The sequence below is a fragment of the Sitodiplosis mosellana genome, unplaced genomic scaffold (genome assembly GCF_009176505.1).
Source record: "Sitodiplosis mosellana isolate CC-2019 unplaced genomic scaffold, AAFC_SMos_1.0 Smas_scaffold_6197, whole genome shotgun sequence".
In the NCBI taxonomy this organism is placed as follows: Eukaryota; Metazoa; Arthropoda; class Insecta; order Diptera; family Cecidomyiidae; genus Sitodiplosis; species Sitodiplosis mosellana.
Window position 1 is genome coordinate 3672069 of NW_022601438.1, and position 9625 is coordinate 3681693.

General features: G+C 37.1%; 1 protein-coding gene across 3 annotated transcripts in view; it reads right to left on the minus strand.

The window, feature by feature from the left end:
* LOC129577297 (protein Teyrha-meyrha-like) overlaps positions 1-7885 on the minus strand; it is a 43125-nt gene extending 35240 nt beyond the window's left edge. For 2 of the 3 annotated variants that reach the window (XM_055464080.1, XM_055464079.1), the window contains exons 1-3: positions 5565-7879; positions 3281-3511; positions 2601-2772 (exon numbers count right to left, since the gene is read on the minus strand). In XM_055464080.1, coding sequence (XP_055320055.1) covers positions 2601-2772; positions 3281-3511; positions 5565-5687 — 526 coding nt within the window. In that variant the 5' untranslated portion in view covers positions 5688-7879. Of the gene's footprint in view, positions 1-2600; positions 2773-3280; positions 3512-5564 lie in introns of all 3 variants that reach the window. The other variant, XM_055464078.1, reaches the window with a different exon arrangement.
* Between the last annotated feature and the right edge of the window lie 1740 nt (positions 7886-9625).

The following is a 9625-nucleotide window of genomic DNA, read 5'->3' on the forward strand; positions in this document are numbered from 1 at the left end:
TCTCTCTCTCTCTCTCTCTCTCTCTCTCTCTCTCTCTCTCTCTCTCTCTCGTTCATAGTCAATGTGGTGTGAAAGACGCGTTTGAAATTTGTACGCGCTTTGAATCGCGACAGAAAACTGAGAAACTACACGAATAATTGTAATTCGAATTTAATTGTTTGCATCGATCAATATACGGGGTCGATTTGCCATTCGAGCAATATAAAGTCGTGGTGCGATTCGAACACACACACACACACACACACACATATGTTGAATCCGTTTCTGTCTTTGCGATGCAAAATCGATTTGCATATTGTTTTGGGAATACATGCATAATTTGATGCATGTGATTTTGCATGCGTGACTAGGTGCATAAAGTCTTGTTTCCTCTTCGGGTGCTTTTTTCTCTCTTCAGTGTTGCTTGTTGTTTCAAAAACTGTATTGTGTCTTGGTTTGGGCTTATGTGCATTTTGCATGATATGCTTTTCTACATTTGTTCGCCCAATAAAAACCAGACCCAACACCAAAACGACATGAACCGATTCCGCTACAATCGAAGCGTATGCAAACAATGAATTGGGCCCAATGCGGCGGCAAAAATCGGTTCGAACACACTCGTTCAAAATATATGAATGCGAGCAAAGAGACAGAGCCTGAAGATAGGATAGCGAAGAAGAAAATCAAAACTGATCCGAATAACAATGTGTAAACGTTTTATTTGTGCAAATGAACAACCGTAGTTGCAGCGTGTTCAAGCCGAAGCTAAATGAATATGTAAACAGTAGCTGAATGGTTTTCAAGGAATCCCCATTCTCTTTTTTTTTCATTTCGGAATTTTTGCCATCCGTCGATGTGTATATATGATGCAGCAAGTAGCCGAGTGGCAATAATAATCAAATGCGTATTTTTGCGCTGTACCTCACCGTTAGTTTCTCTCTGTTCAATTTTCGGTGTATGTGTGTGTGTGTGTGTGTGTGTGTATGTGCATATCTCTCCCGAGTCCCTCGAAATCCTTTGTGAATGCTACGACGACGACAACAACGGCGGCATTTGATTTTATGAACCAAACGAACGAAACGCAGACGAAAGAAGTAAACAGGCAATAAATTTTCTTTTAATATTATTATCCGAATATAATGAGATTATTTACAATTGACATTTCCAACGGTGGAAGTTAAGTACTGTTCGCTTCTGTCTCTCGTTCATTGTTTGTGTCTTGTATCTCTCTCCCTCGCTATCTCCGTCTCGTTTTTTTTTTTGGCCAAAAAAGCCGTGCGATCACCAAAGATATGGTTTTATTTGAACGATATTCCGACTGAAATTAAGACGCTTCCATGCTTTTCAAATTATGACACAATCCAATTGAGTGGAAAATTACACGATTTCGGATCGTTACATATGTTTTTAAGTGAAAAACAAAGGAATATTCTTCCCCCAAATATCGGCATTTGTCTTTGTGTTTTTAAATGAGATATAGTATGAAATTGAGCCAGAAGGAGACGAGAAAAACCGCCACTTGAAGCGAAGGAGGCAAGGAAAACCGAGTATTTATATTGTAATTAATGTGGTCGAAATCAGTTTGAAACTCTCTCACAAACCACCACCACCACACATTATCCATACACACGGTTTCACTCGTTCACTCGTTTTGCCCGAATGCTTCATTTGCTATAATCACATATAAATGCGAAACAATATTGTCATTCAAAGATGTTTTTGTTCCCATTCCAGTTTGCAATATTTACATACACACACATACACACACACACATATACATATACACACGCAGCTCAGCTCCGACTCGAACGCAATAACATCGGAATATGATTGCAATAAAGTAACGGCATATGCAATAAAGTACAATTGTTGTCACACAAAAGACTAACCACCACCGAAAAGTATTTTACACAACGGCGTTCGACTGAATTTTTCTGCTTAAGAAATGGCATAGTCCGTGACAACGACATTGTTTGCCGAGAGACCGAGCAGAGAGAGCAAAATTGCGAATCCTTTTTGCCCTTACAATGTAACAACAACAATAATAATAGTAATAATCATGATATATAATTGCTATTTACATTTTATTAAAACAATTCATCTTTTTTCGCCACAGCAAATTAATAAAACTTAACGATACAATTATGGAAATTAATTGAAAATGAAGTTATTGCGTTTTTCTCTAGCTGTGTGTGTGTGTGTGTGTGTGTGCGAGCTCGTTTTGTGTACTGTTTCAATTCAGATAAATGATTATAATCGTTATTATAATTGTTTTTTATTATTCGGTATGCGGTTCTCGGTTTCGATTACGATGAATAAATAAGTTCGGTCAATTTTTCGACAAATTTGAATTGTTCGGCATGTTTTTGAGTTGTCATTTAGGCAAATTGTTATTTAAAAATAAAAACAAGAACAGAAAATCAGCAAAATTACGTTTACGTTCTGGATCTTTATAATGGATATTGTATTTTTTGTTCTATTTTTTGGGTTTTAAAACTTTACTCAATTCAAGTTTTAAAACTTTAAAGAAAAAGACACGCTCTCATTCGAGCGAACATTTTGCGATTTCCATTCAGTTTTTGATGTTGAATTTATTTGTGAATTGGTTTATGTGTACTTACGTCGAAAGCCGGGTGCTTCGGGTGAACGTTCCGGGCTACAAATGCGATCACGATCACCTTCTTCGCTTGTGTGTGCCTCCAGTGATTCCTCTTTGACGGGAGGTGATAATGATGTGCACGCTGGACTCGACGAATCCGTTCGAAATGATTCACTTCCGCTGAATAAAATACCCTATGAAAAATAGATGCAATCCAATATATTATTTAGGATGTAGATGGATGGATGGAGAAGAATAAGGTGGGTGCAAAGTGCTTTGAAAATTAATTACAATCGAAGTAATCTGAATTTATCTCATGGATTTATCATCGTCATCATTGCCCTCGAAAAATACCACGATGAACGGTTTTTCTGAGGCGCACATCAAGTCAATTGTCAGTGTTCAGTATCTCCAGTATTGTGCTTAGTAACACAGTTTTTTTTTTATTGTGTAAACATTGTTTTTGGCACGATGTGATACTAGAAGCAAATGGACATGAAAAACGTGGAAAATATTTTAATTGCAAACGCTTCAACGGTTTTGAAACACCATGCTATCGATTACAACGATTGTGGGAAATCACACGAGAAACTTTAACTCCAATAGTCGGGAGACGAGGAAAAAAAAGCACCGAATCAAAAACAGAACGAGAGCGAACGAAAATTTTGGCGCTGCTGTTGTGTAAATGAATTTATTTGTTACCTGTTCCAAACCGAGACCAACGCATTTTGTTGGTGGTGCGAATGCTGATGGCAGCGGTAGATTCGATGGAAATGGCTTAACAAAGGCACCGCCGCTGCTACTAAATGGATTGCTTGCTGAGCTCGCCGATGTCACAGTTGGATGCAAAAAATGGGGTGGAAAACCGTGTAATAGATGTGCACCATAACTACCAACTAACGATAAATGATGTAAATCCTTGGCATCTTGAATCTGCTCCATCGCCGTCGTCGTCGTCGTCGTTGCCCGCACCGACACCGAAAGAAACGAGAAAAGAAAACAAAACCGAAAAAGAATCGCGCATTAGATGCCATTATTAGGTGTGATAAAGAAAGAAACAGAGAGAGTGAAAAATATAGGAGGACGCCTGCTACGAAAACAGAGAGTGTTTTCATGATAAGCACATGTGATTGCGGATATGGGTGACAAAATTAATATAACCAACTAATAAATATATGGAGTTGCTTGAGAAAAATGATTGTTCGTTGCATACGGTGTGTATGTGCGCACCGTCAACGTACAGTATATGCATATAAATATTCGTACAGCTTTTAAATCACACACACAACCAAAATACACGAAAATTATGACGTGCATTTAATGAGCGTTCGCGAAATCCAAAGACGTCGCCTCTATCCTATACCAAGCGATATGCTATTTTATTCGGGCAATAAGTCGCTGTCGCCGTCGTTGTGCACCCAGAACTCCTGACGGGCATTTATTTGAATTTTGCACACCAAATATTTCTATCAGGTAATTTCCATTAATTTATCACATTCATTCGACTTGCCAAATCTTTTGCCACCTTCTTTCTCATTACATTTTCCGTCTCTATTTATTATTTTCTTGTCGGTTTCGCGAGAAAAAAAAACATATAATTCTACACCCTCAACTAAGTTCCAGAACCACACAACACACGCATTTTTCCCACTGTGATTTGTACAAATCTTCGGAATACATTTGGAATATTTTACAAACCTTTTTTTCGACATTCGCGGCTTTGTAATCATTTGAATAAATTCGCAGAAAAAAAAGTTCCCTCGAAATATTCTATTCAATTTCTTATGGCAAAGATTCGACTGATGCAATGATCCTTGGCTGATGGTATCGATCAATCGGTTTTAACAATCAATTTTGATTATTTTTTGTGTTTCATTTCAATTTTTTCTCCTTTTTAAATTTTTTAATGAAAAAAATGACGTATTTTGGATATAAAAACAAAAAAAATCGAGGTCGAAGAAAATGAAAACAAAAATTGGTAATTTTTTTAGCGAAAATTTCAACTTGAACTTTCAAGTGAATCAAACCGCAAAATCGATAAAAACCAAATTAATTGTTGTGAATAAAAAAACATCTTGAACATTTAGAAAATGTTGAAAATCCACATCTTTGCCCCTTTTTGTTTTCTTCAATTTCAAAAACAAATCATTTTTTCCTATGAATCAGTTGAATGAATCCGATTTTCTCGCATAACCCTCTTGTTGGTGGTACAAATTCGTTGGGTGGTGTTGATTGTTTGCTTGGTTGTAGACCAATTTCTCAGGCATTTTGTCAAGAGACAATGACCAACGAAAGTGATGGTGATGATGATGGTGGCGGCGATGGTACAGTGTTGCAAGTCGAAACCCACATAATTTGACCACAGTTAAGATAAAGACGTTGCTGTCGCATGGCATTGTTTTCACTTCGGGAATGTTACACCCTTGACTTTGCTGATGCAAATTGTTGTGTTGAGTTAATCGAAAGCAATTATGGCTCTTGGAATGCGAATGACTTGTAATAATCCATGCATCTTTTACTCTGCACGTATGTGTATTCCGAGGTTACATATATGTGTTTGTGTGTGTGTGTTCTTATACACATAGGTCATCTTTGATAATGCACAAGAAGTGTCTCTCTATTTCGCCTAGACAACTTGACTTTGCCACAGGCCACAATGTAATTCAATTGAAATTGCACTGTGAATGACTAATTGTTTTGATCGTGTTCAAAGAGATATTTATATAAAATAATTCCCCCAGAGACGTATTATTAGAGACATAATTTGTGTTGAGATAAAATAAAAATGAAGGAAACGAACCCCAAGGAGCCCTTATCGATTTATTTACGATTGCGCGCAGTGCTTAAGTGCAAAATGATTCAGTCAATTTGGTTACGCACGCTGATTTTCAAATTGATTGTAAGATTTCAATCGTTTGTAATTTTTTTTGTCTGTTGCTTCGTATTTGTTTTGTTCAGAAGCTTTGCTTCTGTTTTGTGTACAAACCTGTGAATGGAATGGCCTTTGAATGCGTAATGCTTCGCTAAGACCGTTGGCAGCTTGTGAAAACACAACCAGCGCTGGTGATGGCAAATGTGCCGAACCGTAATCTGAACCTTCCATTGCCATTTAAATTGAAATTCTAATTGTTCCACTTGATTTCGATGAAGTTCTAACTTTAAGCTTTCTGCTTGTCACTGTTAAAACCAAATTTCTTCTTCAGCAATGAAGATGTAATACATTCAATTTGTCCGAATTTGGCTTTGTACTGTAAATCGTTAAATCAAAGTATCAATCCGGTTGTCTTTTCATAAGGCGGAAAAACCCCCCAAAATTGTCACGATAATCACCAAACGTACAGTATCAATAGTTATTGGATTGGTAGCTTGAATAACTTTTTTTTTTATTTCCGACGTGTTCTTTATCAATTCAGTTGATAAAATATAACTGTAATTGGCACTTATGTGTCATCCGGTATCTCACTTCAAAAAAAAAACGCACTGTTTTCAATTAATAACCATAATCTATTGGTATTTCACTGTTGTTGTTCTCGTTTTTGCCCCTCTGTTCCTGTTTCGGTTGTGTCTCTTTTTTTTCCTAGCAAAATATGTTTCCAATCACGCTCATTTCCCGTAATTTAATCAATATTTGTATATGACATTTGCTTATTTGTTGTGTGTTGTTGAAATGTTTCGGTGTTGATTTTCGTTTTGGTTTCTGTGTTGTGCCTGTGTAGTTGCTTATCAGGCAGCGCGCACGTTATGCCAAAAATCAAATAGATTATGATGACACACAGCAACCAGTTCAAATATTTTATGATTGTTCGAATGCAAATTCGAAGAGCGTTCTAATTAACTTTGATAGCTGGCAATTTGGATGTCTATAACGAGATTGCGATCATTCAACAACCCGTCGTTTCTATCACTCGTTCACAAACACACACACACACACGAGCGCGCACGATAAATGTTCGATACTTTTGTCAATTGTCCAACATTTGGCGGCCACAAAATTGAAAACATTTAAATCCCATGAACAATCAGAAAATCAGCTGTCAACGGTTTAGATTTTCACCGCTCGCTTCTTTCGCACAGCACTCGATGTGACAGTTATTTATGTTATTAATTAGTTTTTGTTCGTGATAAATCATTCGAAAATTGATTACAAATTGGGCTCAAAAATGAAATGAAATGCGCGTTGCAATTTGATTTGTCATCTGGTTAACAGTTGAGCTTCATTCAGACACTGAGTTTGAATGCTAATGGGATGATGTCATTGTTGTGATTTTGAGCACGCGAACATCCAAACGCGGTCAATCAATCAATGCGGTTTCCTGGCCAATTCGCAATGCCAATTGTGATTTGATTTCATGAAATTGACACAATGTTTGTTTTCGATGATTCGGCGGCAAATTATGGCGAATAAACTTGTTCAACTCTAAAATTTCACACAAGAGATATAGCGACAGACACTGGCAGAAAAAAGATTGAATGCACACAGATCCGTGTATTATATTCACATTAGCCCATTGTTTTTTTTTTTGTCTTTGCCGCAATGTGGTTTTGTTTTATGCGGTTGATTTTGGCAAAACGATTATGTTTTCAAATCGTCGTTTGATTTATATCAAATCGCTTTGTTTTTCGCGAATTCACGCATTTGCACAAATCACTTTTAATCTCTCCGAGTTTCGTTAAATATTTAATTTTTTGAAAAAAAGATGTTATCTCTTCTTTTTATCTTTTCGAAAAAAACGTCTCTTATCACTTTACGATATCCAAATTTGTACGAGAAATTCACACGAAACTTATTTTCGCAATGATCATTTTCTATGATTATTGACGATGAGTTCACTTGTTAACTTAAAAACTGGAAATTTTGAATAAAAATCAAATCATCCCGATATTGCTGTTGGATTATACAATTTATGCAGTCCTTAAAAAAAATTAAACGGCACAAAATTCGTTGAAAACCGCACTTTTTAAACGATCGTTTTAGTTTTGATTGTTCAGAATGTTTAATAGTTCGCGAAAAAAAAATCCGTTTGTCACACTGAGATAATTAACATTTAGCTCGCAGATATTTAGTCTCTCACAAAATAAATAAAAGACACGATTTTACTGTGAAAAGCTTTTTTCTTCACCCAATTAGATCCGTTTTTATGAAGTGATCCAATGGTGTTCGTTTGCGCAAATGACGACGGCAATAAGAGAAAAATCAAGCGAAAAAAAGAGCAGTCGCATGTGAACACGACCAACACCTGAATGCTACTGATGGTACAGTTCGATGTTCAGAATGCTCGCACACAGAACGTTGGTTGTCAGTTGCTGTTGTTGTTGCCGTTTCTGCTCTATTATCTTCCAATCTGAGTGCATGTACTGTGCGCGCCGTACCATACGCACACAAAGACACACACTCACACACACAAGCGCGCCCATAAGCAAGCATTCAGTTTGCTTGGTTTTGATTTGGCGCACCAATGCCTGTGAAATTCACTATTGGCAGAAACATTGGATTTTTCTATGTAATCGCGCATACAGCACACAACCACATGTGCATAGCTCGTAGTGGGTATTGTCAGCCAGTCGACCGAATGAACCAGTCAGCATTAAATGTGTGGTAAACGAGAGGAGGTAACATTTTTGAAAATGAAGGCGGTCTCTCAACCAGGCAAAAGTCGAAAAAAAAACGAACAAACAGCGATCAATGCAAAATAAAATCACATGTGTGTATATTACTAGTTAAATACGCACATTCTGAATCCGGCTGAAATGAGAGACGAAAGAGAGAGTAGAGAGTTGAAAAAAACAACAACATAATAATATAACACGACACACATACTCTGTGTCCGCTATATCAACTAACAACACACAAAAAACGGAGAGCAGATTACGTTAACTGGGTTCTGAAATGAAAAGAGAGTTCGGGTGATTTTGTGCGAGAGAGATTCTAGAATCGATTATATTATGTGCTATGGGGTGTGCGTTTGTTTGTGTTGCCAAAATCAGTAGCAAAGGTAAAAGGCGAGTTATTATAGTATTTCTTCGGTTTGGTCTTCTGGTTTAATCTATTTTGGTGCTTGTTGTTGTTACTGCAAACACATCAACACACCAAATTCGAACCAAGAAATTTTGGAATAGTTAGTTTTTTGCTCATTGCATTTTGGCCATTGTCTCAATTGCAACACATACACATAGTCAAATGGACACTTCATCGTATATACAACGATTTTCAGTCCACATTACGCTAGTTAGAAACTTGTTAACATATACCCAACTCTCGAGCCAACAACAATACCGAAGAAGAAAAGGAAAAAAAAATAATACAACTATAATATAGACTATGAACTCGGTCGGTTCGCTTATAAAAATAAATGAAACGCATAGAGCGAAGAGCACGCGATGCGATGGAAGACAAGAGCGAATAAAAATAGAGAGAAAGCAACTAGTATATGGGCATTATCTACTGTAATAAAGTGTATGTATGGCGAGTGTGTGTGTATGTGTGTGTCGGTATGTATATAAAATAAAGGAAAAGTGATTTCAATGCCGCTTAAGCCACGACTACCTTTCACCAAAACAAGAAAGTGCTGCATTGTGTGTGCGAGTTATTATAACCAACACGGGGAAAAAAGACGACGAACCAGAGAGAGAGAGAGAGCAAGAGAGAGAGAGAGAGAGAGAGAATGAATGAAAGAAAGAAAGGAATAACAAAAAACACGCACATTTCAAACGAATAACAGATCAAAATGAATGAACAAAACTAGCGAATGAACGAAAGCCAATGGAAGAAAAACAAGCACGCAATCAGAAACAGGAACCTAAAATGCAATTGCGGACAAGCCAGAACGGACAAAAACGATGACGACGGCAGCAACGGCAACATACACAACACAAGCAGCAAAGAGAAAGAAGAGAAAGAAAAAAACAACTCAACCCAACATCAGCGCGCCAAACAAAGTTGGTGATAGTTTTCATAGTAATAAAACTGAAAATTTCACATTTTAGACGATGGATAGAGAGGGAGAGAGAGAGAGAGAGAGAGAGAGAGAGAGAGAGAGAGAGAGAGAG